This window comes from Necator americanus, chromosome III, assembly GCF_031761385.1.
Source record: "Necator americanus strain Aroian chromosome III, whole genome shotgun sequence".
Lineage (NCBI taxonomy): Eukaryota > Metazoa > Nematoda > Chromadorea > Rhabditida > Ancylostomatidae > Necator > Necator americanus.
This window is the reverse complement of record NC_087373.1, coordinates 33,395,950-33,423,802: the sequence shown is the minus strand read 5'-3', so window position 1 is coordinate 33,423,802 and position 27,853 is coordinate 33,395,950. Positions and strand designations below refer to the sequence as shown.

The 27,853-nt window shown below is 41.7% G+C and overlaps 5 protein-coding genes across 8 annotated transcripts; 1 reads left to right on the top strand and 4 right to left on the bottom strand.

Annotated features, from left to right (window-relative positions):
* Nucleotides 1–1,431: 1,431 nt before the first annotated feature.
* On the bottom strand, nt 1,432–1,713 carry RB195_011807 (uncharacterized protein; the record flags this gene model as incomplete). The annotated part of the gene is made up of 1 exon (XM_064193379.1): nt 1,432–1,713. The coding sequence occupies one exon, from the start codon at nt 1,711–1,713 to the stop codon at nt 1,432–1,434; it is 282 nt and encodes a 93-aa protein (XP_064050962.1).
* Nucleotides 1,714–10,666: 8,953 nt separating this feature from the next.
* On the bottom strand, nt 10,667–11,486 carry RB195_011806 (uncharacterized protein; the record flags this gene model as incomplete). Of its 2 annotated transcripts, XM_064193378.1 has the most annotated exons (2): nt 10,667–10,894; nt 11,391–11,486. In XM_064193378.1, 2 exons carry the CDS (start codon nt 11,484–11,486, stop codon nt 10,667–10,669), a joined length of 324 nt encoding a protein of 107 aa, XP_064050960.1. The 2 variants fall into 2 exon arrangements, with proteins under 2 accessions (XP_064050960.1, XP_064050961.1); XM_064193377.1 differs by lacking the exon at nt 11,391–11,486 and having other exon boundaries at nt 10,667–10,891.
* A 3,172-nt stretch (nt 11,487–14,658) lies between these two features.
* Nucleotides 14,659–19,365, top strand: RB195_011805 (uncharacterized protein; the record flags this gene model as incomplete). 2 transcript variants are annotated; one of them, XM_064193376.1, is made up of 8 exons in its annotated part: nt 14,659–14,763; nt 15,917–15,991; nt 16,100–16,260; nt 16,330–16,570; nt 17,900–18,006; nt 18,072–18,198; nt 18,262–18,408; nt 19,321–19,365. In XM_064193376.1, 8 exons carry the CDS (start codon nt 14,659–14,661, stop codon nt 19,363–19,365), a joined length of 1,008 nt encoding a protein of 335 aa, XP_064050958.1. The 2 variants fall into 2 exon arrangements, with proteins under 2 accessions (XP_064050958.1, XP_064050959.1); XM_064193375.1 differs by lacking the exon at nt 14,659–14,763 and having other exon boundaries at nt 15,932–15,991.
* A 1,379-nt stretch (nt 19,366–20,744) lies between these two features.
* Nucleotides 20,745–20,972, bottom strand: RB195_011804 (uncharacterized protein; the record flags this gene model as incomplete). Its single annotated transcript, XM_064193374.1, has 1 exon — nt 20,745–20,972. The coding sequence occupies one exon, from the start codon at nt 20,970–20,972 to the stop codon at nt 20,745–20,747; it is 228 nt and encodes a 75-aa protein (XP_064050957.1).
* Nucleotides 20,973–21,417: 445 nt separating this feature from the next.
* On the bottom strand, nt 21,418–26,489 carry RB195_011803 (uncharacterized protein; the record flags this gene model as incomplete). 2 transcript variants are annotated; one of them, XM_064193373.1, is made up of 7 exons in its annotated part: nt 21,418–21,483; nt 21,571–21,701; nt 22,222–22,318; nt 22,692–22,769; nt 25,990–26,068; nt 26,149–26,166; nt 26,317–26,489. In XM_064193373.1, 7 exons carry the CDS (start codon nt 26,487–26,489, stop codon nt 21,418–21,420), a joined length of 642 nt encoding a protein of 213 aa, XP_064050955.1. The 2 variants fall into 2 exon arrangements, with proteins under 2 accessions (XP_064050955.1, XP_064050956.1); XM_064193372.1 differs by lacking the exon at nt 26,149–26,166.
* Between the last annotated feature and the right edge of the window lie 1,364 nt (nt 26,490–27,853).

The following is a 27,853-nucleotide window of genomic DNA, read 5'->3' as shown; positions in this document are numbered from 1 at the left end:
AGATGTGCCTTACCTGCATTGTGTGTCTTCACATTCCGGTCATCCAGATTCCAGAAACACAGAACTCGATGAAACGGCTCGCTTTTACCATAAACGTTATCTTCTGTTGAAAGCGAGGCGTACCTTTCGATTTCACTTTGAACTAACACAGGAACTGATGAATTTCGGAGGGTGCAACTAGCGGATCCAATGAGACGATAACAGATAAATGCAATTTTCAAATCGGCGAATAAGTATGTCGATGTTGCCACATTGTTCACCATTTTGTACGCATTAATAGTTCTATTATTATTATTATTATTATTATTATTATTATTATTATTATTATTATTATTATTATTATTATTATTTTGATATGATCTTAAGGTATTTATTATTCATTATATTAATATAAAATATACGCACGAGAGAAATAAGCGTGATCGCACTCATATCCGTGAACTACACCTTACCCCTGAAAATAATGTCAAATGAAATGTAGGTGCACCAAAACAAAAGGCAGTACGAAGTTGCCGGGGGACTATTACTTTGATGTATATGTACATAAATCTTACAAAACATTATTTTAGTTGTGGGATGATAGTGGTGATGAGTAGTACAAGATACGATAAAAGCAAACTACAGTGACATTGTAGTTAATAAAAATGAAAAAAGGTGAGAAATTCAATCAACGCGTAGTCGGAGAATAATTAATGTGTGGTAACGAATAGAACTTTCAACTTGTCTTAGTTACCGATTATTTTGATTCTGTGGTCAACCACGATTTATGTTCCATTGTTTCTAGCAGTGCTTTTTCGGTGTTCCAATCAATTTCGACCAGATTTTTTATAGACGGCTGCCATTTTACAGTTGACCATACAAGTGAAGAAATGAAGCAAAACGACATGGATATCACCAACGCAAGTAACGGGAAGGTACCGAGAACCATACTATCGCCTGATTTTGACATGATATTATCGCCTAACGCGATGTTCCGCATCTTCGTTGTCATCCTTGAACAAAGCTTTGCCGAACCTTCTCGATCTTCTGCGAGAGTTTGAACAGAATCAATGATTTTGTCGCTATTCCATATCCTACGAAACGTTACCTCTTGTCTGAACTGTCCACCCACGCCGAGTGCCCTCAGTTTTCACCACCTCAGTCCAGAACTTCCAATTTCGGTCAGGTGGCCTCTTCTAGCTTTAATCCGACAAACTCTTCAGAACTCGTCAAACAAGGCTATCTCCTTAATATATGACCAACGAAGCGAAAACGATTTTCTGTAGCCACATTTGCTCGCGATGCAAGATGTTATCTGCCATCTGTCACCCACCGGTACACCATATTGATTTCCGAGTAAAGATCTTCATTGTGGCATATTGTAGGTCAAACATAGCCAAGCAACCGTCTACGTATGTAGCTTCCTTTCCGTGCTCCAACCAAGCATCTCCATCACAGTGCTGCCCAAGTCTTCGATCTGTGCATCATGATGGGGCGAACTGCAGATAGGTAGACTCGCAGCTTGACTTCGTTGATGATGGGGGTCAACCACGTGAATTTTGTTAGTGAGTTAAATACAGAAGTGGCGTTAGCGCACTTCTGTTGAATACGTTTCTCACGGCTTTTGTTGTTCTTCAGCAGAAAGCCCGGGTAATAGAGCTTGTGGACAAGTTTGGTCGACACTCCGTCAACCCTGATTCCCGACTCGAAGAGAGATCCCGAAGACACCCACATCTGCTTGCTCTTATCAGGGCGCAGACGTAGTACATAGGCTGCAGCCTTCTTTGATACAAGTTTGACAACATGTTGAAGCTTCGTTCTGTTTTACGCGAGTATAGCAACATCGTCGGAGTACTCGAGGGGCACACTGATGGTGCTAAGGCGATGTCGCCACGACGCTGATCGACTGTTCCTCGCATGATGTCATCGATGGCGAGGTTTAACAGGATTGGTTCTGCCACTGCTCCCTATCCTACTCCGGTTACTTCAAGCAGTGTTTTACATCCAGCTGATTCCCGAACTACAGCAGTTGCTCGTTGATTCATGTCATCAAATAGGCAAAACAACTCTCCTCGCACTCCATCCGCACGAAGCGCGTTGCGAAGACGGAATCGTCATGGAGAGTCTGAAGCGGTTTTAAAGCCCAGAAGGGCTAATTGCTTTGGCTTCGAGTACCGCTACCAGATTTCGGTTACTCTCCTAACGATGAATACCTCGTCAGTCGTAGATGGGGCAGAACGAAAACCAGCTTGCTCGTCGCGCGTTGCTTCTTTGCGATGTTTTATAAGTCGGTCCAGGATAATACGCTCCAAAACCTTGTACGCGCAGCAAAGATATTCCTCGGTCTTTCCTTGGGTCCGTGACGACAACTTCTAGCGGAGAGAAATTATGATAGCGTGTCTCCGAATACCAGACGGAGGAAGTTATTTTAGCATTTTTGCACTAATTCCGTTGTATCCTCCAAATTTCCAATTTTTCACTTTCTGGATGCAGATCAGGAGCACCAACTCGGTCGGTGATACCTCGTTAGTCGCATATGTCGTTTCATGAACCTACTCGAGTTCAGGAGGTGACAGCGCTTGCCGGTTCACCAAAGTCTTGAACTGGTCCATCCAAATTTTAAAGATTGCTTCACCGATGGCCACTCCATTGGCAGTGTTGACGACTGAAGAACATCTTTTAATCTTGCCGCCATACTGTTCCAGTAAAGCAGAGGATTTCCGCAGATTCTTCTCCTCTCATGCCTTCTCAAAGTTCTTCGCTCTTGATGTCTATTCACTTTTGCAATCTTTTTGCAGTTGGCGGCGCAACTTCCTTTTCAGTTGCTTTTTTTGGCTGAAATCGCCAGTGCTGCGGACGACACATACAGAGCTATATGTGGATTTCGTTTCCTCAGTTGCAGAGGCAAACTTTTTCCGCGGCATAAGAATCTAGAGCGCCTCTCTTGTAGAGTCCTGAATGCACTTTGTAAAGGAATTAGCATAATGTTTCTTCCTGATTCGTACTCAAATATGAATAAACACAGGTTTGGGGAATTCCGTTCTGCATTGTTCTCCTTTCAGACCTGCTTCACACCATCCATTTTCGGTTGAAGAGGAGCACCTCGATTTCTCGATTTCTCTTGTGGATCCGTATCTTGAGGTTGAGAAGAAGGCGGTGGTCACAGTCGAATTTGATGTCCCAATCAACTCAAAATTTTCAGATGTATGATTGAGGAATGTTCATTATCAGAGAGTAATCGAGTTGAAGTTTGACAGTTCTCATCCTCCGCTTGCTCTCCCACTCGCGGGTCAAAAGGGTTGACCACTGTTACGTAAGCTGACGGCGTCGGTGATTCTTCTTAAACGTAAGCGATGATGAGGTTCAGATAAGTGGACCAGACGGTTACCGTTATCCGACCTGCGCTCTGCTGGATAATACTATTTTTGTTTGAGTTTTATTTCTTTTTCTTTCCATTCTTTTCATCAGCGTCACCGCTATAGATAATAGTAATCTCCGACACGAGTGACGGGCTGATCTCTGATGCATAATTCCTGGCAGGAAACGGCACATAAACAAATATTAGATAGGACGGCTTGTTGGGGTTCACATGAGAGTGACCGGTAGTTCAGTGTGACGAAATAAATGGTAGTTGCCAAAGATTCCATGTTCCCTTTAGGCAGTTGACCTTTCAGGTTTGTGCTGGACGACAGCACCTGTTTGCAGTGTATGGGAACCTTGCCCCATATAACATTGCAGTGTATATGGCTCCTGTAACACTCCTGTACTCCTCCCCATATAACATTGCAGTGTATACGTTCCCACTGCCAACACTTTAATGCCTGATTGTGTTTAGTAAAAGTAGGGCCACCATGACCAGGTAGCAATCAGAATTGTATACGCGGCCCCACCAATAACATCATGCTGATATGTGGTTCTGGTTGTTTTTCACATAGTTATTCAGCCGTTCAATTTGTTCAGGTTGATCTGATTTGGTCAACGTACTGACGAGGAACATATCAAACCATAAATTATATGGAGAGAAAGTTATCATGAAGTTTTCCTCTTCTCACAAAAAAAACAAACGGTCTCTTAGCGGCCAAAACCTGAGAATTTACTACAGTGGAGTAAAAATGCTGTTGAGCTTTTTTGCCTAAACAAAGCTACAGAAATCAATGTTCGATAAAAACTGGAAATTTTAAATTTTGAATTCGATTTTCCTTAGGATTTCTGTTCTTCCCACTTATTCTACCACCGATCTCTGAGATGTTGTCGTTCTCCGGTATATAACTGTCAAGACAGCTGCCAAAGCAGACATTTCCTTGTTTTCTGGAAAACATCTAATGATTGATAATCCGTTTATGTCCTCGGATCTTTCCTCTCACTACCTCTTCTATTTAGTTCCTTTAATTCTTTATTGAGAAACTACACAAAATTCTGATATGACAATCAAAAATCGATCAATAAATGTCGATCAGTACAGAAACTAGGTGAGACCAAAAAAGTTCTACTTTCAGCGACAATTGTACTGTTATTTTCTTGAAAATAATCGCGGTGAGAACTCAGTAGATAAATAAATAATGTCACAGAATTATGGGTAAACAATAAATATATAAGTGGATAATATTAGAGTAGATAATGAAAACTTCTTTCTGTTCTACAAAAACAGAAGCAAAAATGAAATATTTGCATTTCTGAGAATGTGTATATTTTGTTGCAAACCACTGTTGAAGGCATTAGTTCTTAAAGGCATCACTCCACGAATCTGAGGTAGTACGGTTTTCAGGTAGAGCATTCGTATACTGGGTCGTAGATTATGGAGAGAAGGGTGATTCCGTCCATTTCTTCCTAATTGCCGTAAAAAAACGGAACGGACGATACGGCTTCGAGCGCTTCGGCGCGCTATTCTCCACAACAAGTTCAACTGGAGCGCGCCAGCCTTGTGCACGCGCCGCATCCTTCGGACCGTTTTTTTCGGCAGTTAAGAAATCATCCCACCCCCTCCCCTTTCCATAATCTACTATCCCGTATAAGAATACTCCACATGAAATCTGCACCACCTCAGATTTGTGGGTTGATGCCTTTAAATTTGGTTTTGGTTCTTTTTCTCAAGTTTTTTTTTCTTTTTTCATGTAGCTACAAAGGCAGCGTTATGATGCGCTTTAAATGTTGCAAAAAATCTCAGGAAATACTTAAAGCTCAAATATTGCGCCGAGACAGGGTTTCTCCATACGTTTGGAGAAGAAGGTTTTTTGAAAAGTTTCCTTTCCTTTTTGAAAACTGTCAATTAGTACCTGATAGTAATAAAAGTAGTGGTAAATAACCTAATATTAATTAATGTATTTATTTGATGAAAGTACCATTGGTAAAGTATGACGAAAAACGAAACAAAAAAGAGCAGAGTTCCCTAGAATTTCACTTAGGTTTGAACAGCAAAGTTGGCACTTTATAACGCAGTGTATTGTGGGTTGACAGTCATTCATCTGCTGCAGGAGGTGAGAAATCCTCGTTCGAGATCTTTTTCTGAACTTCAGGACCAACCCCAAGAATCACCCCAAGAATCTGAGGTGATACGGATTTCAGGTGGAGTATTCGTATAGGGGACCGTAGATTAAGAAGAGGGGGTGATTCCGTCCATTTCTTCCTAATTGCCGTAAAAAACGGCCTGGAAGATACGGCTTCGAACGTTCTGGCGCGCTAATTACTACAACGAGTTCGATTGGAGCGCGCCAGCCGTATGCACAAGCCTTATCTTCTGGGCCGTTTTTTAGGCCAGTTAGCAAGAAGTGGACGGAATCACCCAGCTCTCCATAATCTACGATCCCGTATACGAATACTCCACTTGAAATCCGTACCACCTCAGATTTGTGAGGTGATGCCTTTAATCGTGCTGGATACGTGTGATGCTGCCCAAATCCACGTTCCACTTTGTGGCTCCCGACTCCTCTTGCCCACCAACACTATAAAATGCAGATGCAGCAAGATATATGACTTTTAAGCGGTTTCTCATCGATGAGCCAACAAGTGGATCCTATCGGAGTCATCAGGATCAGAAGGAGTCCAGAAACAAAAAAAAGGAACAAGACTGAACGTTGAATGTGCTACGTCTTTGTTTGACTAAGCGGCATCTGCATTTAGTTAGTGTAATTGACATGAATAGACAATAAACAAAAATTGGAGAGAGAAGTCATTGAGCATACGATAATCAAGTCTCCTGCCGAATGAGCTCTGAATCAATCACTGCTTTATTCGATTGTTGTTTAACCACACCATTTGTTCGGATTTTGAAGTAAATCTTAGATTTCTTTAAAGGCATCACCCCACGAATCTGGGGTGGTGCGGATTTCAGGTGGAGAGTTCCTATACGGGGAAATAGATTATGGAGAGGAGTCCTTCCTAATTGCCGTAAAAAGCGCCCCGGAAGATGCGGCGCGTGCAAAAGGCTGGCGCGCTCCAATCGAACTCGTTGTAGAAAATAGCGCGCCGGAACGCTCGAAGCCGTATCTTCCGGGCCGTTTTTTACGGCAATTAGGAAGAAATAGACGGAATCACCTTTTTCTCCATAATCTACGACTTCGTATAGGCATAACCCACCTGAAACTCGCACCACACCAGATTCGTGGAGTGATGCCTTTAAATCTTAGGAAAGATAAAGGATGTTTTCTCTTTCGAATCTCATTTCTCTATTACAGACTATTACTTCTTATGATATGGGCGGGTGTGGCGCAGTCGGGTAGAGGTCCGTTGTAGCCACACGGTCGAGGGTTCGAAACCGCCCTAGTGCAAACCAAGCCTTCAATCCCTTCGGGGTCGATAAATTGGTACCAAACTTGTCCGGGAGGATAAAACACTGACTTGATCATCGGCTAGTCCCTGCAAGTCATTGTATAGGTCAACACGCGTTCCAAAAAAAAACCTCAACGATTACGAATTCCAGTAAAGCGCGTTGGCACATCCCAAGTGGATTTATACGCCAGTGACTTTATCCTTTTATCCTTTTTTTACTTCTTATGATATTGGAGTTTTTGAGCCATGTATTATTTCTATGGATTCTCTAGATTATTAGAAAATATACTTATTTTCGGGGCCGCGTATACGATCTGATTGGTACCTCGCTGCTATGATTTCGCATGCACTAAATGCAATCAGGGATTTGATTATTACGCTAGACATATACGCATATCTAATATGGAGACGTACGAACAATATATAGTCGGGTCAAAACGACATGAAGCACGGTGCATTTGCGTAAGCACCCGAAACGGCGCGTTGGAAGCAGCAGTTGGGACCGAGATGGGACCATCGCAAACAGCAGTGATGGATGGTGCCAGCAATGGTTCCAGTTCGCTCCAAATCGCTACGCTCCACTGCACCGCCTCGAGAGAAGCTGCGTACGCAGTTGCGTACGTGCTTCGTGTCGTTTTGATCCTACTATAACTTGTACAATTATAAGGTGGAAGTTACTCAGATATTGCAAAAAACCATACACCCAAAGCCACCATACACCCAAAGCCCAACCAAAATAGGAAAAATTCCCAGGGGAAGCCTGGAATCCTTGGTAACAACACTCCAAATGTTGTCGTCACTGCTGAATCTTGTCGTCCTGAGGTTTTCGGATCATCTGGCGTCGGTAGGGAATTAACACGAGATCCCAAGTTCTGCAAGCCATGATGTGGGCGTATGGACGAATGGATGGATTCTGTGCGAGCTCTTTCTATAGATCGAGAAGGTTGGGCAGGGCTATGCTTAAAGACGACGCGCCTCGGCGAAAATGCGGGCGACCGCGACAAGCGATAAGGACCTGTCGAGTAAAGTATAGTCGGGTCAAAACGACATGAAGCACGATGCCGTTGCGTAAGAGGGTGCAATCGAAGCGATGCGGAGAAGAAAACGGTTGGAATCGGAATGGGACCATCGCGCACTGCAGCGATGAATGGTGCTAGCAAGGGTCCCACGCACCAGATACTAACCGCTACCCTCCATCGCACCGCTTTGAGCGCAGCCGTTTACGCAACTACTACACTACTGTTTTGACTCGACTTCGCTTATGTTGTGTGAAATAGTAAATAAACAATAAATAAACATAAAAAATAACGAAATAAAATATAAATAATAAACACCAAGCGATTGATTACATATAAAGGTCCATAGAACGGAGGATTTTTAATAATTCTTGAACACACCAGGACTTTGAAGGTGAGTAGTATCCCGGACTTGTCTCTCGAAAAACCGTCATTCCTATGAAGTCATGAAATCCTCACTCCTTTTTTTTTCTCCTGCTCTGCTTCTCATTCTTTTCAGTGACATCTGTCAACTTTCATATATTCAGTGCAAAGGCTCATTTGTGATCAGAGGCGACTAGAAGGATTACAGCTTAGAGTTCAGCAAGTACACGAATTAGAACATTTTTTCTTAGATTTTGCAAACGGTGCAACTTCACAACTTCACAGCTGATATTTCTCCAGAAAGGCTTCTACGGAAGAAAAAACGGAAATCAATCCTGAAATTATTGAAAGCAGACCAAGCAGTTCCTGACTGTTAATGCTAAATCGCCAGAAGATTGAAAACAACGTTGCACGGCTGCAAACACGAACAGATGTTCACGAAATGAATAAGGCAGCAGACTGCAAGAGTTCACGTTATCGGATCGGTCTGGAATCTTTGTCAGATAGAACAATGGATAAATAAATTAAATAAATAAATAAATAAACATTCCTATTTGTTTTTATTTGTTTCAAGTTTGACAGGAATGAAAAACTAATGGAATTGTTAGATAGAACAATGGATAAATAAATTAAATAAATAAATAAATAAACATTTCTATTTGTTTTTATTTGTTTCAAGTTTGACAGGAATGAAAAACTAATGGATTTGTTAGATAGAACACTGGATAAATAAAATAAAGAAATAAACGAATTTATTTTTTTATTTTTATTTGTTTCTGGAATGGAATTGTTCGATAGAACAATGGACTCATTCATATATAAGAAGTAAGAGATGAACTCAAATTTCTTTTTCGATATTCGATTCGATTAGTATTTTGATATTCGACTAATATTTATGTTTATTTATGTGTTGTTGCTTACATATATTGTAATTTATACGTTGTTTTTATATTCTATATTTTTACTTTACTTTACTGTATGTACTTTTTTACTGTATGTATATATTTATTTCCATCGTTTTTATTTGCTATATTTTATGTATGCGCATATTATTATTATTTACTTTTTATTGTTGTGAGTTAGCTTATTGTTATTTACTTTATTTATTATTTATTATTTTTTATTCCAATTCCTCCCCCCCTCCTCCATTCGCCTCCGTCTTTTCCACAACAATCCTATGGATTCATGACGGAATCAGTTAGTTTTCGCTCCAGAATTTCTCCATCTATTCATTTTCGAGCACTACGTATATCTCGTTGATTTTTTTTAAAGAAAAAAAAAACTCTACGATGATAAAATTTTTAGAACTGCGTTGTCCCATGAGCTTCTTTTCCACAGCGGTGAACTTTTTAAAATCCCATTCTTTCGACTTCTGAGCTGGAAAAAAAACAATGTGCCAGATAAATGGATGAACAAAGGTCTTTCCGACTTTTTTTGGTGGCTAAATTGTTGATTGTAATTTCTTTTTGTTGTTGTTGTTGTTGCTTGTTGAATAAAAATTGAAATTCACAAGCGAAAACGTTGGAAAGAAGTTTAGAAGAGATAATCTGGTAGGTTGTTTTCGTTGCAGAAGTTCTGATCCTGTGCTGACTCTTAAACCGGTTTGATTTGCTTGCTACAGTATGTCAACACGGTGAACACGCACATGATTTCAGCTCTGGATGTGGATTTTATACAGACCCATCAGTCAATGAACAGAAATAACTAATAGATTTCATTCTTTCCCAGGATTCGAAAAAAAAAACGAGAAAGTAGCCATTTCTTTGTTCTCACTTTCAGGTGAGCTGGTTGCATTTTTCATCCATATCTCTGACTTTATTTGTTTATTTGTTTGTTAATTTATTTGTTTTTATTTATTTATTCGTCCATCTATTTATCTATAGAGATGATGGAAAAATGATGAAAAAGAGGGAAATGATGACCTACTGGAATAGTCAGTAAAGCAGATGATCCCTGAAGGACATGAAAAACTGAGGAATTCCTATCTCGGATTTCCCTTCATATTCCCATGTTCCCTAACGTGAAATAAAATTAATTTGTTAATTAATTAATTAAATGGGAAGCGATGGGATCAACAGGTGAAAATTGAAAAAGTAAATAAATATATGTAAATAGTGTAAATTGTAATAAATATATGTAAATGTATGTAAACAGGTCCACGTGAGCTGACCCGACAATATGAAGCGTTTCCCACAATGTTGGACCACTGAAATTTTCGCCCTGATCAATCCAACCAGGTGGTGCAGAGCGTTCGATTCGTTCATCCTATTCATCCTGACGTTGCTGTTAAATAAATAGAATCCTTGCAGTCCAAGAAAAAACAAAGAACGTATTGCACCATAAATCCTCGTAATTGTTTGGGTCGGCAGTATTTCATGGACCTAACTGGGCTTTGTTTTTCCCTTTGCTCTACGTAGTTTTCCCATTGAAAAATGACTTTTTCTTTTCAAAGATCCGAGAATTAATCTGACGTTTGCAGTGGAAATGACCTTGGGATTAGTCCGTTATCCCTGCGGATAAACTTCTTTGTTAATAAAAGATCTTTAGCCGCCTTTATCTGAGCTACTCTTCAGCGATTTTCCTGTGCTGTTCTCTTCTATTTCCAATGATGTACTCGGCAGTTGGCAGAGCCCGTTGACAAAAGCTTCCCCCCTGTGCTGAAACACATGTGAATCTGAGATAGCTGGTAAGCCAGCAGTCGGCCGAACTGCTTCCTCCTCCTCCTCCTCCTTCTCCTCTCGTTCCCCGTTGCTGCTTACACTTTTCATAACCTTTATTACAATCATTTTAACTTTCGAACTGTTTGAACGCCAGATTTTCCATCACTGCTTATTTAATTAATGACGAATTTCCGGTTTCTAACTATTTCTGGATTTCTGTAAAACTGTTACTGTAGAATCCCCTTATTCAGTCATTAATATGTAATTTAGTGTATTTATGCATCAGCCATATTTTACCGTACCCAGCAGTAGACCAAAACAAAGGAGAAGCTGATAAAGAGCACTGCCCTGGCAGCATTTGTCGCAAACGATTAGTTTGTGGCAGCTGTGAGAATTTCACATAACTGCTTGACGCAGTCATGTCTAAACAAGCGCTAACGGTAACGCTATGGGACCCTTGCACATCTCGGAGCGCTCTGAGGGTCCCATCTGGACAGGAGCCATTTACGCAATGGTCGTCAGACTTCAGATCGTCCCCATCCGACTGTAGCTACGCTGAAATATGGAAATCGTATAAATATTGCATACTGAACGGTGCGCTGCTTACATATGGCTGTGCGCGTGGAAACTCGTCCACAATCGTTGTTCCAGACGGTAACGCTATGGGACCCTTACACATATCGGAGCGCTCCGAGGGTCCCATCTGGACAGGAACTATTTACGCAATGGTCGTCAGACTTCAGATCGTCCCCATCCGACTGTAGCTACGCTGAAATATGGAAATCGTATAAGGAAGCTTCTCTTTTCATCTCCTAACCTTTTTAAAAATACAAACTCCTTATTTACCACCGTAATGTCGTCAATAGCTTTCTGATATACTGTTCGAAATGTATATTATTCATTATTATTTATTTATTTTACTTATTTTTTTATATATTAGTGTTATTTTAATATTTCGTTACATTTATTTTGATATAATTTGATATTTCTCTGTGATTTAAAGGGCTACTCCCCGAATTAGATGAAATGAGGATATTCACAAAAATTCTTGGAAACAGGCGTTCCATGTAGGACTAACTATTAACCACTAGTATGACTCATTGCTGACTCATCGAAGGGATTATTCACCTAATTTCCGGTTTAATACCTTACAACAATGAAATTTTTTAAATTTGCTCCGTACACTGGTGCTCACGGTTTTTCTAAAGATGGACCAGCGCAGATACGCAGACGCGTCTCATTGAACCTACCTACCTCTCATAAAATCCAAGCGAATCCAAGCGAATACTGTTTTGAAATCTAACAGCGTGTAGAAATTGCTCGTAAATCTCCGTAGGTTGTTCATTGTTATTCATGAAACAAAAAAATGAGCGGATATTTTCACCAATGAGACTGCTGAAAGTTGTTTGATGTTGAAGAGGAAGGCGTAAATATCGTAACCCAACATTACATCACATCAACAGCCACACTTCCGCGTTGGACCCACTGCCTCTAGTATGTTAGTGTATGTTTGCATCCATATCTTTCCAATTCATATAATGTGTATTTTTCTTGTATTTTTCTATATTTTTATCTTTATTTTTGTATTATGTGTTTTTCTTTCAGCTCATTTAATTGTCGTTTGGTGATTATTATAACTTGGAACCATTAATTCATTTGCTTTTTGTTTTTGTTATATTTTGTTCGTTTTTATTATTTTATTTGTTTTATTTGTATTTATTCTCTTCTAAAGCTTGTTCCGCTGAAAAACTTCGTTGACTATTGACAAACTTCGGTTTTTTTTTTCTAATTCTCTATGTAATTAGCTAGGTATTCTTATTTGATCACTTTTATGTCTTCACATCTCTATCTGTACTCTTTTTTCGCCTCATTTCAACTCTTTTCCCATGTTTACAAACTCTTACCTTACAACAGATGTTCTCCAACAACCATTCATCACATTTATACTTATCGATCTATCGGTTCGTTGTGTTGTTTAGCGTTTTCCCCTTTCGTTTCTTTTCTGCAACTTCTTCTTTTTTCTTTTCATTCTCTCTATTTGTACTTGTAATGTATGATTCATCTGCCTGTTTTTTTTTCTGCCCGCTACTTCTCCACAATTGCTTCCGTCATCATCCTCTTGTCATCCTCTCGCTTCGTTTTTGTTTCAACGATGCATTCTCCACTTACCTTCACCGCACCTACTTTGTTACCTACCAGTTCGCCTTTCGTTAGTTTTGCACTTAGAAAATTTGTTTGAGCGCTCGAAGCGAAGTTGCTATCTTTTCTCCAACCGCTTTTCCTTTCTTTACTTGTAAAATCTAATTATTAATCACAAAAACGGGAACAAATTATACTCCGTATGTTTTTAATTCGTTATATTTTATACCACAGGATAATTCTGGCTTCTTGTGTCGTTTCAGGCGAATTCAACTCATCTAATGTGGATGAAATGAAATGAAAATCTCGTGACACGTAGCAAGTCTTGGAGTCATGTGATTGTTGTTTTCTTTTGCACAGTGTAGCCATAAAATAGTGAGTGTATGCACCACCAGCTGACCGTCGACCTGCTGTCTGAAAGTGCATCGAACACTTTGCAGCTTCATCTCAGCCGTGTTGTGCTGGATCATATCGCCGGCCTATTGACTTTTCACAGTGAAATTCGGCGCCATCAATGAAAATCGCTCCTCTTTGATAATCTTTCGCCGTAATATGACACGGATGCGTGAGTGTCCGTATCGTATTGCTATGACGGTGATCCGAGACATTTGTGAGTTCTTGATTTGATACCGATAAATAACTGACAATTTGAGAAGGAAAAACGATTACGTACGTACTCGTTTGCAAATCACAGAAACTCTACAAATGTGATTTTAGAATCTGAAATGGAGATAGTAATTCTACGCTGTGGATTGCATAGTCCGGATCCATCAACCCCGAGGATTTACATAAACCGCTGTGAAAAGTCCCAGCATTCTCTCTGATGAGTCACTGTGGTGTTGCTTATTTTGTCTTTCTTCTCTTTTAGAGAATGCCTTTCCACGAAACATAAAGGCAACACACCAAAAAATTGACGATAATGAAATCTCTGCACGAAAAAAAAATAGGATAGTGGGTGTAGATTACGACTATTATTGTGATTCACTCTCAATTCTTCCCGGTCATCCTGAAAAACAGCGTTGGAGATGGCCTTCGTGTTCAAATTTCTTTTTTAACTTATAACGCCGCTTTAGCAGCCCATTCATTAGTTTCGTTTGAATTAGCTGCTGAGAAAACCTCATTGATTTTTGTACGCTCGCTTGAAGGTGCTGCACGTGTGCAGTGGTGGCGCGTTATAAGGTACTTCGTAGGAAATTCGAGCACAAAGCCCGTCTTCCATGCCGTTTTTCAAGATGATTAGCAAGAATTGAGCGTGACACACACACACACACACACGTTCATGTTCGTAATTTACACCCATTATCCTATTTTTTTCGTGCAGAGATCTCATTATCGTCAATTTTTTGGTGTGTTGCCTTTATGTTTCGTGGAAAGGCATTCTCTAAAAGAGAAGAAAGACAAAATAAGCAACACCACAGTGACTCATCAGAGAGAATGCTGGGACTTTTCACAGCGGTTTATGTAAATCCACGGGGTTGATGGATCCGGACTATGCAATCCACAGCGTAGAATTACTATCTCCATTTCAGATTTCAAAACGGCACTTGAGGAATTCCTCTGATTTGCAAAGGAGTTCAAGTACAGTCGTTTTTCTCTCTCAAATTGTCAGTTATTTCTCGGTATCAGATTAAGAACTCGCAAATGTTTCGGATCACCGTCATAGCAATACGATACGGATACTCACGCATCCGTGTCATATTACGACGAAAGATTATCAAAAAGGGGACGTTCCATTGATGGAGCCAAATTTTACTCCCGAAAGTCAATACGAGCCATTTGATCGGCCGCAGCAAGGCGCTGAAGTTGCAAAGTGTCCGTTGCACTTTCATACAGTGTTTACGGTCAGCTGGTGGTGCATACACTCACTATTTTATGGCTACACTATGCAAGAAAATCGCAATCACATGACCTTTGATTTTGTGACGTGATTTTCTTGTGATTTCGTACACCATAGATGTGTTGAATTTTCCTGAAATGATTCGTGAAGCCAAAATTATCCTGTGCTATACAATATGACGAACTAAAAACATACGGAATATATTTCGTTACCGTTTTTGTGATAATAATTAGATTTTACAAGTAACGAAAGGAAAAGCGTAGGTCGAAACGGTGACAATACTCAAAATCTATATCTTTTACGCCGGTTTTTCGTGGAAAGATCCGAACATCATCAATTCCCTGCTATGCAGCCTTTGATGAAGCAAATATGTTTTTTTTTCAAGCATAAGTATTCTGAAACTTCCCTGGTCTTCCTCACTTTTCGAAAGCTCATAGCGGTCACCTTGTTGAACACATTCGGCGTCCAAAATAATAATATTCGGCGAATATACTTGCTAAGAGAAAATAAAATATTCTGATATAAAAGGGGACAGTAAAGGGACGTAGTTTCGATGGCGCAAGATGACGTGACGAGCTTCTGTGCGAAAAAAAGTGCCTGGAATTCGCTCGAATTTCATTTCCTGTACGGGCGTAACGAGTTTCATTGTCGTGTCGTTTCATAACTAATCCACTTTAAATCGATTCATTCGGTCACTTCTATGGGTGCAGAGAGTTGTGTGGTTGCGTGAAATGATACCTCAGGTGCTCTCGAGACCTCTGATTCTTGGACTAGTGATTGCTGTTCCGCATTTTCCCTACTATTCTTGAAAACCATGCTCCGAAAACCATCAGAACAAAACCAAAAAGTGTAAAGAATTTAAAATTGAAAATTTTTGCGAACGCAGCCCTTATGACACCATAAGATCACCTGTAACCTAGATATGTTAACTTGTTTTGTTGACAAAACAATGAGCAACAGTTTTTGTTGTGTTACTGGAGCCTTATTTTTGAAGCGAAACGCTGACCCGGAACTTTCTTTGGAAAATGTTGACGGGATTATCCTTGCTGTTCCCCTCAACCCCTTTCCACCTCATACTGTCTTTTTTTTTTTTGAAGGAAAAATGAACATGAAGAACGTAACATAAATACAACGTGCCATTCCATTATTCTTTACAGGATACTGCCGTTCTTATGCTGAACGATCTCCCATCTCACATTCTTCTTAGGGTTTATCAACTGATAGAGCCTAAGGCTAGTTTTTTTTCCTGACATTTCCATTTTTCAAATCCAATTTCGGTAATTTTCATCTCACGCTAGCGACGGATACCGTAATATACCGTAATACCGTGTTTGTTGCAGGACCTAAAGACGCTTCGTGTTGTGCAGCGACGCAACTATGAGTTCATTACAAATTATCGGAACTGCCTACGAAAGACGCCAGTGATGGTTCGGTTACGAGCAGAAGAGCATGGAATCATCATCGATGTCTACAAAGCTCAATTTTCATTGGATAAACCAAGGTAGAAGCTTGTTCTAATGTGCTGTCACATGTTCTGATTTTGTCCTTGTCCATATCCAGGACTTTTCAGACGATTCGCGATAATTTCTTCCGAATTGGACGAGTTACGTCGTTTCAAGGAACTCGCTGTGAAGGGTTTGATCCTGGAAAGTGCACCAGATGGTGATGTTCCGGTGTTGTTTCATGCTGCTTCGGTACTACCGATAGATGCAGAATGTTCATTGACATTCAAATCACTTTGTTTCTCCGAATCAAACATCAAACAAGTGTTACAGTTGCTTGCACAAATTCGATCGATACCTTTATTGAAGGCGAGTTACAGTCGTTTAAAGCTGTTCTCATTGGTTCTCTTTAAATGTGGTGCAGAGCGAAAAGTCATACGCCACAATGAGTTGACGTGACGCGTTTGATTTGTCGCAAGAGCTCTCAAAATGACGCAGGAATCTCGCAAAAACTGTGCAAGCATCCCTCATTGTCGTTTGCAGCGGAGAGCTCACATTTGCTACTTCTTTACTGTTCATCATATAGTGAGGTGAAACTATGCAAACTCTTTATTATTACATTTATTTATTTGTCAATTCATTTAGTACGGTACGGGGTGATTTTCAACCGTTACTTGAGTTATGAATATTAATTTGGTAGCTATAGTCGGGTTAAAACGGCCTGAAACATGAAGTGGAATTGCGTAGACGGCGTTACGCTATGTGACGCGGTTGAGGTGACGGTAACGATCGAGGCGCGCCCATTGCTTGCTACAGATTGACGCCAGAGATCACTGAGGTCCCGAGTGTAAGTGTAGGTCGATTTAAAGGCATCACCCCACGAATCTGAGGTGGTACGGATTTCAGGTGGGTTATGGCTGTTCGGGGTCGTAGATTGTGGGGAAGAGGGTGATTCCGTTCATCTCTTCCTAATCGCCGTAACAAAAACGGCGCGTGCACAAGGTTGGCGCGCTGCAATACAACTCTTCGTAGATAATAGACAGTTTTTTTCGGCAGTTACGGAGAAAAGGATGGAATCACCCTCTTCTCTACAATCTACGACCCCATTTAGTCATAACACACCTAAAACCCGTACCACCCCAGATTCGTGGGGTGATGCCTTCAACTCGACTATAGCTTTCTGGCGTCGGCGCACCAATCCGACGCCGTGGGACCCGTGGCACCCCATTCATTTCCACAAAGATGCGGTAGAGAGGAATGGGACCGTCCTCAAGTGAAGGGGTCTAGCACATGGGGTGCAGCTTAAGTGATGAGGATTCCTTTCGAAAGTGAAGAGGGTCTTTCGCTAATCGTGTAAAGGTGAAGGATGTCGGAGTATCGACTATCGCACCTATTATAGTTACCATTGGACCTAGGATACCGCTATTGCACTGTCTTGCTTTATAATCTGTATTCCTTAGTTTGCTTGTACGTTATGGTTCATTTTTCTCAATTTTCTCAAAAATCCTTAGAATTTACTTCTATAGTACAATGCGCTTACTTGCTTAACTGTTATGGTAGCAGAAAAAGAACGGATAAGAGATGCGATGTATAGGATGAGACGAGTTAGAATAAATGAAAATAAATTAAGAAAGAAGAAGAAAAGTGATTTTTTTCCTCTGGTAATCCTGTGCTTTTTTCTCAGTTTCCAGTTTTCAGCTGAAGGAATGTGTTTTTCCTGCTGACTGTGTACCAGGTTTCTTTCTGTCCTCACAGATAGCGTCTCGATCATTCCGAATCGAGGATGATCAGTGTTTCATTAAAGGGTAGAGTAACTTCTGTTAACCACTTCATCTTACAATGTCACATATCTGGTTGTGATTTTTTTAAGAAACGAAGAAACATCGAACGGTGTAGGCGATATGCTCCTATGCCACTTTCTTTCTTCCGATTGTGATTCCATGAGTCTTTCCACTGTTGCTGAGGTGTCATTTCGTGGATTGATCAATTTCATTCGGGTAACCAACTTTTTTTTCTTAGCGGAATAGTTTTTTCCTGCAGACGTTTTAGTTTTGTTTTAGGCGTGGCGTCGCACACCACGACAGTTTTCGCAAGCTTCGTTCGTACGTTCAGAGCGTTTCGACAGTGAATCGAACTTTGACTACGTTCCAGCTACCATTTATCCGTTCTGCAAATCGGATCTGGTGCTGCGAGCACAGATGGAAAGTGTGAGTTGCAAGTATTTGTGCAGTAAACGAACATCAGCGGCTGTTCGTAACCAGGTGCGGGTCCTAACTTTGGAGGATCCGGAGCTTATTCAGGTGAAGGGGGTCTAGGTCATGGGGTGTAGCTCAAATGACGAGGATCCCTTCGTCGACCGTCCAAAAGTAAAAGGGGTCGGTGCAGCGGTTCCGACTATCGCATGCATGTTCCTAACAAGATTACGAGAGAAAGTGCTGTTAGAGGTTCTTAGAAGAGTACCGGAAATTTCCCTTGATTTCGTTTCAATGTCAGTGATCAGCTGGTTTTCATGAAGTTTCCCAATAATCAAGCAAAAGGTTCAAAAGAGGTAAGATACGAGAACGATGTTTAGTAGAGTTAAAACGAAATGAAGCTCGGTGCAGTTGCATAAGCGACATAAGCGACACAGTGTATATAACTATTGCAACCAAGGTGGAACTCTTGGCAGCCTCAGGTACCCCGGGTGGAGCTAAGAAGGGTCCCGCCTCGATCGCAACCGCCCCGTCTAGCGCGCCACATCCAGCGCAGCCGCTTCACGTAGCCTCGGAAGTATTTGTAGATAGAATTCAAATGGAATACCACATCATTTTCATCACACGTCCTTTTTATATTTGATAGATTCTGGTGAATGCTCTCTTATTATGAACTAGAAGTAAATGACTGGTAGATTGAGGTTTAGCTTCACCATCGTGAAGTGCAGCGAAGAATGTGGTGGCACAGGTCTTCCTTCGGTCCCACTCTCCGCCGCATCGATTCGAGCGTTGCCGCTTACGTAATTGCACCCTGCTCCATGTCGTTTTGACCTTACCATACACCTGGTCGACTCAAATTCTCTCTCGTACGAACCATGGAAATTTTTGACCACAACCAATGACATCACACGGCCTATGTACTTTCAGCGTCACGAAGTACGTCTCGTCACGGAGCGGCTTGGCTCAGATTAGTAAGGATAGGATAGTGAGCCCGCTCTTCTCCACAAGTACAGCGTACCATAACCTCATACTTACATATTTTTTTAAAAGAATAATCTATTGTGTAGGAGTTTTTTTTTTCTTAGTTATTTGGTTATAGCCTACATGTATCCTTATAATTTTGGTTGCGTCTACCATAATTAGCGGTAAAAAAAACCTATGTGATCGGTTGTTTCACGGTCTTGATCTCAATTCAGTTCATTTTGGTAGAGGCTATGGATTTTTCATTAGCACCCACCTCGTTCCTAAACAAATAATTCGTGGTTACATTGTCATTTACTCTCATTGTTTGAAGAAATATCAGCTTTTCCTAGAGACCACCAGAAACTATAACCAACGTACTGTACTTTTTTTTACTGTTAATTTGCTCGTAATTGTTTTAGACAGTATGTGATACGTTTCAAATGTGATTTTTTTTTGTGGCGCACATATTTTTTTTTGAATAGTAACATGGTAAAATATATTCATTATGACTAATACAGAGTGGATTTTGCACCTACTTGTGCGACTTTATGACTCTCATTTGAGGATTAAAATTTGTTGAGAAGTTCGACTTTCAATGAACCTCGGCATAGTTGAATTTATATTATCGAGTTTGATAAGCTGTAAACGAGGTTGTTAAACAAATTTATTGGCTAACGTTTCGGCTATATCGCCTTCTTCAGAGCCTGAAAAGGGCGATATTCAATCTACAATTCAAACGACCAACCTCTCCACAACTAAACTGATAGACTCCACGCCTACTTTCAATCACAAATTTAGCGACTACACTGAATGCTCACCTTATATCGGAGACGCCTAGCATGGACCGCTGACTGATCGATCACGAGGTCGAATGGTTCGAATGTCACATTCGGACGAACCATTCGAGATATGGCGCGAGTTCCCGCGTTATCGACAGACATTCACCCTTGCGGTTCATTTTAGGGTTTTTGGCTTGGATCTAAAATGCCTCCATTCGAGCCAACGTTTTGTTTCGTGCGCTAAGATTTGGACCCTAATTTCAAAATCGGCTCCGTCGTGTTTTTGTGTTCTATGGGCACCTAAAGGTGTCCATTCTCGTAACCTATTCTTGCCGCTCACGTGCTCTTTGATGCGGACATACAGCGGTCGTGCCGTTTCACCGATATACTTGTCGCCACAGTTCGTGCAAGAAATCAGGTAGAATACCCCGGATCTCAAGCAGTCTCCTGGTCTACCGGTGGGACAAATAATACAGTTCGGTGTGGTACAGATGGTATCGTACAAACGATTCCGAACTAACTGACGTTTCAAATTGTTCGGTGGTATTTCAACGACCGAAACGAAGCTATCCAAGTCTGCTCTCCTCAGACACCGCCTAATGGCAGCGCTCACTTCATCGGAGATGTAAGGAAAGCAGAGAGGTATCTTATCTGTGGTGGGTTTCCCACTTGCCGTGCTCGTTCACTTCGGTATCGTCTCGTTTCAGACGTTCGGACTTCATAACCATTCGAAACAGCAATTTCGTGAGCCAAAGTTAATGATTCCTTTCTCTCCTCACGTCCACTACAAACGGTTCTTGCCGCGCGGAACATGTTGTTAAGTACAGCTTTCTTCATATGAAATGGATGAACAGAAAGAAAATGAACCAAGATGTTTTTATTACTGGGCTTACGATACCATTTCGTTTGGTACGTACCGTTTGATATGCCAACCTGGATGTTCAGAAAAGGAAGCCAGTTGCCCTGTGGTTTCTCCCTAGCAAGTTTTATGTGTTCGGACTGTCGGTTCAACAAGTCAAAACATTTGTCCATCTCCGCTTGGGTGGCGCAAATGACAAAACAATCGTCAGTGTACCGAGGGTAGAACAATGGACGATTAAAATTTGTATAAAGAAAACTGTAACTACTCATGGCTTATTTCTACCGCATCCTTAGCCTAACCCACACTTTTGAATTAAATTGCAAATGAACTTTGCAACAGTTTTATTCAAACAATTCACAATGGGGAATTTTACAAGTTATTTTCAATTGTAAATGAACGCTGATGTGGATGTCATCACGTCTAAGAAATTGCGTCTTCTGTCACTTCTCTGGATGGAATTACACGATAACCTTGGTCACCGACCATCTGTAACAAAGTCTCATTGGATCCGATATGGGACCACATACTTCTCTTGTGAATTATGAATTCAGTGATGATTTGCTTTGAACTTACCTTCAATGAAATGCGTACGGTGTCTGGTTTTATGCCAAGTTTTTCCGCTTGTCTGAAGAACTCTTTGCAATCCTCTGTTTCTTTCTCGCACGGCAGGAACTGTAGGATTAGTTTGTCGGACCGAGCTGGGCCTGGATTTATTTTAGAAATGCTGAAGTCGTACATCTGCAAAATTTGAAGCGGACACTGCAAACGTTCACTCGAATAAAAACGAGCTAGAGCTAGGTAAAAGTACGTAAGTGGCCACGTTCGAAGTGACGCAGTGGAGGTAGCGGTTGCGATCGAGGCGGGATCCTCGTTTGCTGCAATCGGAGTGCAGAATTGAGTAGGTTTTGCGTTTCGCTCATCGTGCAACTTTGAGCGCTTCCGATCGCTTCACTATGCTTCAGCTTGTAATGACCCGACAATACGCCATATAAAGCAGAATGTATAAAGTAGGGGCGATGTTGTATTCTGACTAGTCATAGAAACGCCAACGGTACTCCCAATGATGTACTACAAAGAAGAACCTGCAGAAGAAGTCACGTGCACCATCTAATCATAGGTTAACTTCGCAGTGCCGTAGTCTCGGCACAATGTACTGCATTGATATTTTAGACTTTGATAACATTGATTTCTCGGATTTTTTTAACCATAAGTAAACAAACCTACCAGCACTTCTAACAACTACAAGATTTTGGCACTGTCCAGGCTCAATAAACATCGAATTTGGTGATACCCGATACAGATTATTGTTACTGGATCGAATCTGCAAATTCTAAGTTCTGGAAGCATATCAGTCATCTTCACATATCCCCATGTCTTAAATAATTTCATGTTCATAAAGGCCTGAAAATTACGGATATTGTACTTATAGACTCTCCTAACGAGTGGCATAGTCGCTTGCCGGCTACGCATTTGCACAATTGAGGTTCAGTCGTTTTGAGTCGGCTGCCCCCATACCAAAAAATTTAAAACAATTATCGATATCTGTATTTGATGTGTGCAGAAAACTATCCCACTAACATGTTGACTATTGCATCATCGTTATGGATTGATTGCCCGTTCCCTAAGGCGGATAATCACTTAGGTAATCAAATCTCTGCTACGGAGATAAGAAATGAACCAGTCTCAATCAATACCCTGACGGCGAGACGCTTTTCTCCAATATTCACGAGCATATGGTCGGATTTTCCACCGGTCACATTGAAGTATGCGCACTGAAATAAGCAGATCCTTCTATGAAGTCATCACTCTTGATCATATCTGTGCATTTTATCATAAAAGTAGCGTGTTACGAAATTGACGTAGTCTGGAAGCTTGATAGAAAACATGGGGTTCGGTATGTGGATACGAATCGAAGCGTGCTCACGCCGAGTTTCTCCTACTCTTCCTGAAAACGGCATGGGAAACAGCATTTATTCTCACGAAGTTAGTTGAGGCGAATCACACTAACGCTGTGCATCAGCGTGGCGCCTCGCACGACGTGCAGGCGGTCGAAGACCAGTGAGGTCTGCTCAGCAGCCTATTCAAGTATCACCAGAGATCCCGTTGTTTGTCGATTTGCTCTAGCAGGCACCAGCAGTACTTCCATTTTTCCCGATCGTGAGCAAGGCTTGCATAGTGGCTTATATTCTCGCGAAGGACTCGAAGAGCATTGTAATCCTAGCATCACTCTTTCAATCGTGCATTCCATGACGCTGATCGCATTTCTCCTCCTGCTTGCGAATTCCCTAGACTTCTGAAGTGTAGGCCAAAGTAGGAAGAATGGTGGTGTTGAGTAATTGAGCAGGGATCCGGATGTTCTTAGTCCTCCTCACAACATCCTCAATTCTTTTATATGCTTCGCAAGCCGGTCTTTTCCTCCTGCCCAGCTCGATGGTCAGGTTCATCATATTAATCTACCGACGTAGGTAAAGATACACACAGCTGGACCTTTCAGGTGTATTCGTTCCGTTGAGCGTGAATAGGGCATCATAAGCCCATACGTTCTACGTGAACATCATCTTAAACGGGTTCAGCTAAAGACCGATCTTTTTACACGTTTTATCAGATTTGATCATCCTCCAACTTTCCTAAAAACGGCGTTTATTCTTACGAGACAGGTTGAGATGCATCACACTCACGCTGTGCACCAATGTGACGCGCATAATTGATGCTTGATGTTGCCAGAACAATTTCATCAGCGAAACGAAGATGGTGTAACCCCTGGCCGACACCTTTCACTCCCACTTCATCCTATTTCAATTCTCGCATCGCGTTCGCGAGAGTGGCACTGAACGAGATCGTGTCACCATGTCGAACCCCTCTATTCATAGCGATTGCGACATTATTGTAGAATCACCAAGTATATAATATGGAGTAAAGACGCCTTGGTTGTTCAAGGCGTCCGTGGTCTCAACTGAATCGAAGGCTTTTTTTCAAGTCGGTGAAAGTAAAAAAAAAAAAAACAGCGGAATCTTGTACTCCCGCGACACTCCTGTGGGTTTTGAGAAGGTGTGTGTGATCAACAGCACTGAACCCGTTTCGAAACCATGCTTACTCGCTTGGGTACCGTTCATTTAATGTTCTTCCAATCCTGTTTAGCATTACTCTTGTGAAAACTTGTAGATGACAGACAGTAAGCAGATTGTGCGATATTTGCCAATGTCATGTGGGTCTCCTTTTTCTATATAACAGCAGGTTCTTTCTGGTTTTCCATTCCTTACAATCTTTGCATTCCGACAGAACGAGTGAAGAGCATTGTCAGTGCGTTGATAAAGATTGACTGTAGGCTCTTCAGACATTTTGATTTGATACTGTCGGACCGTGTGAAGTAGGATTCTTCATCGATATGATGGTATTTCGGACTTCGGAAGGGAACATCTCAGGGATGATTCTTCAATGTTCCCCCAGGCGAGGAGACAAATGGACGTCGCTGCCCAGAAGATCTAAGTAGAAATCGTGCCAGACCTTTATTTATCCATCATTCCCTTTCTCGATGGTGTAGTTGTTCCGCCTTCGTTTCGGATGGCAGTCACTTTTGTCTTATAATTGGCAAAGTCTGGCATAGCGGATGCTCTTTCCCGTCTCTGCACCTTCATCCAACACTTCTGCTCTTTTCTCTTTAAGGTCTTTTATCGCTTCTCTGCATCGTTTTGCAAGCTCGGACGTGGATTCGTGGTTGTCTGCGACTCGTACAGCTCCACGCTGACATATCATATCTAGAGTTTCCGGAGACAAGCGTCTCTTGGTGATTTTAGAACTTTACGCTTTGCACCTACAATCGTGAAGATGTTCTACGAGCGGATCATACACGTCCTTGATGTTGTTCTTTGCGATATCTACCCAAAAGCCGACTAGCGAAGCGAAGAGAACCAAGTTGATTATGGTTCTGGGACTTCGCTTTTGAATTGAAATTTTGTGAATTTTGCGGCTTTCTCTCCTCTTCGGGTGAACGAAGATCTTTCTCAAAGAAGACGATAATCCTATCCTGTGTAAAACTTTGCTATAACAGCGACATCTGTCAGGGTCATCCTTTTTCTGACAATGATGTGGTCAACTTCATTTTGTAACCTTTCACTGGATGACTATTACATCCAGCGTAGAGAGAACTTCTGAATTGCGTGTTCCAATATGTTGTCTTTGTCGTAAAGATAAATTTGGAAAGCCTTTCGCCTTTCTCGTTTCATTGTAGGTGGGTCCCGATGTAAAGTTCCTCAGGAGTTCTTCTGGGGCCGATTTTGGCGCTAAGGTCACCAACAATGATCTTGTAGAAAGTATGATTTTCACTGTAGAATTTTTCTACGTCCATATAGAAAGCTTTGACTCCTTCTTCGTAACTTGATGGTGGAGCATAAGTGACGAATGTAGCGACGACGAAAGTTGGCGACTCACATCTCATCCGTTAACGTCCGATTCAGGTCGTAAGCTGTTCTGAAAGAATCGATGGTCTTCACCATATTCTTGTTAAAGAGGACGCGAACTTCACCAACTCATGTGGTGTCGCATGTTCCCAAGAACAGTTCTTCACCAGTGTCATACACGGCGTTCAATGGGTGGTATTGTCGTCTAGATCAATCTGGTAACGTTGTACTTAGTCACCCTAGCTTGCATAATCAGATCTTCAATGGCCACTTCCGATGCAATTGTAAGCACAGATAATCATCGTGATTTTCCACTTCGCTAGTCAAAATGATTCCTGTACCATACCAGACATTCCTCCGTAATCAGGAGACTATTTCTTATTACTGCGTCTTGAACATAAATTTAGAATCCATGGACAGGGTGCCGGCTTCTAATCTCATGATATTTGGGAGAACGTGGTGTCTCCCGATAGTGTTTGGACTGTAAGCTACAGTCCGAACTCTATTGTTTCCATCTCGTTTCCACACTGCATCAATTTCGTGATACGCAGCATTCAACTTTCCTCATGATCGAGAAAATCGACGCTTTACTCACGTCAGGGTCGACGGAGAGATTTTTCTCCGGTTTTTCCTTGTCGCTTTTTGCACTTGGCGCATCCATTTGGGCCGTGACACTGTAAAACACACATCACATACAGTACACAACACATCACGCCATGTTCTACAGTTCCATTTTCTAGAGTTATGAACTTACGCCAATATAGACCTAGTGCTGGCAGTTGAACTTATAAAATGGAGGCATACATCAAAATAAAGTTTAAAATCAGTGGTCTCTTTTCAGACGAAAACAACATGTTGTTATGGCACAATTAACATAAACATGTTACAATACAATTAGTCAATCGAAAGAAGTGCTACCTACTTTAAGATTGGTAGTACAATGTCGCGGTAGTATACTAATCTTTGGCAGTGATAATTCTTCCACCGCGAGTAAGATCCACGAAACCAGTCTAAGGCACCACGATCACATCCTAACGTTGCGACAGCAACATTTCCCCGAATGACTTCGAGGCATTGTGTGACGATCGTCTTCATCCTTTCTACTTCTGAGGAGAAATACTAAGTTGTATGGTGATCACAAATTTGTGAGCGTTCCAGAATAGAAAGGAATATAAAACCAATTAGAGTTCGCAAACCTCAAACATTTTTTAAACGTATCACCCCACGAATCTGTGGTGGTACGAGTTTCAAGTGAGTAATGCCTATACCGGGTTGTAGATTGTGGGGAAGAAGGTGATTCCGTTCATCTCTCCCTGAATGAGTGTAAACGGAAGACGCCGAGTGGTCTTTCTTACGACTGATTCTGTTGCAATGCGCAACCTTTGTGTCCCGCCCCCGCCTGCGATTCATCGAAAACCCATTCGGACGAATCGCAGGCGGGAGTGGGGCGCAATAGTTGCGCATTGCAGCAGAAGCCGTCGTAAGAAACAGTTCCGAGGTTGTCCGGTCGCACTCATACAGAGAGAGATGAACGGAATCACCCTCTTCCCCACAATCTACGACCTGTTACCATTACCCAACACGTACCACCTCAGATTCGTGGGATGATGCCTTTAATTGAAGTGAGCGTGGTGGCGCATTCAAAGCGGATTGATTAACGCCAAACACTTTATCCACTTTATACAGAATAGAGAGAAATCCCAACGTTAACTATGGGCAAAAAATGCATCAGATAGCTTCATATAAAGCATAGTTGGGTCATAACGACATGGGGCAGTCGCGTAAGCGGGTGCTAGGGCTCGAAGCGGCGCGAATGAGATGACGGTTAAGTTCTAGGTGGAAACATAGGTGTGAACTGCAGCAATGAGGAGTGCCAGCAAGGGTCCCCATTTTTACAGTTGTGCACATTCAATCCTAACCAGCTACGCTCTACCGCACCGCATCAAGCGCAGCCGAATCGAAGCACATGTCGTTTTAACCCGACTATAGATAGACCTCACATATCACATGAAACCAGTAGATATCATCGGATTTGATGAACCGTATGACACGGAAGTGTCACGGATTCCGTGCGACTCTTTTATAACAGCATCTATAGAACGTGGACACACGACAAGGTTCTGCAGCGCTCTTACTTTTCGCTCGCTTTACGCTCCCACAATGAACAACAAGCACAACTCTTGAGCAGTAATATCAGCCAGAGGACGAGCAGGAGGAAGTGCCGCTAGCTGGAGTTAACGGGCGTCCCTGAGAGTGTGTGGCGGAGTGGAGCACACGCTCCCGCGTCCAGGCCTTGCTCATACGTCCGGAGATTTGTGATAACTTGACTTAGGACCTCCCAGTAAGTGTCTCAGGCAAAGCTGGACCATCAATGTCGGACACAAGCCTAGTAACTACCATCACTTTATGCGGATAAACTCTAGCCCCGACCACCCGCACACACCGGTTTCTCTGGGGCG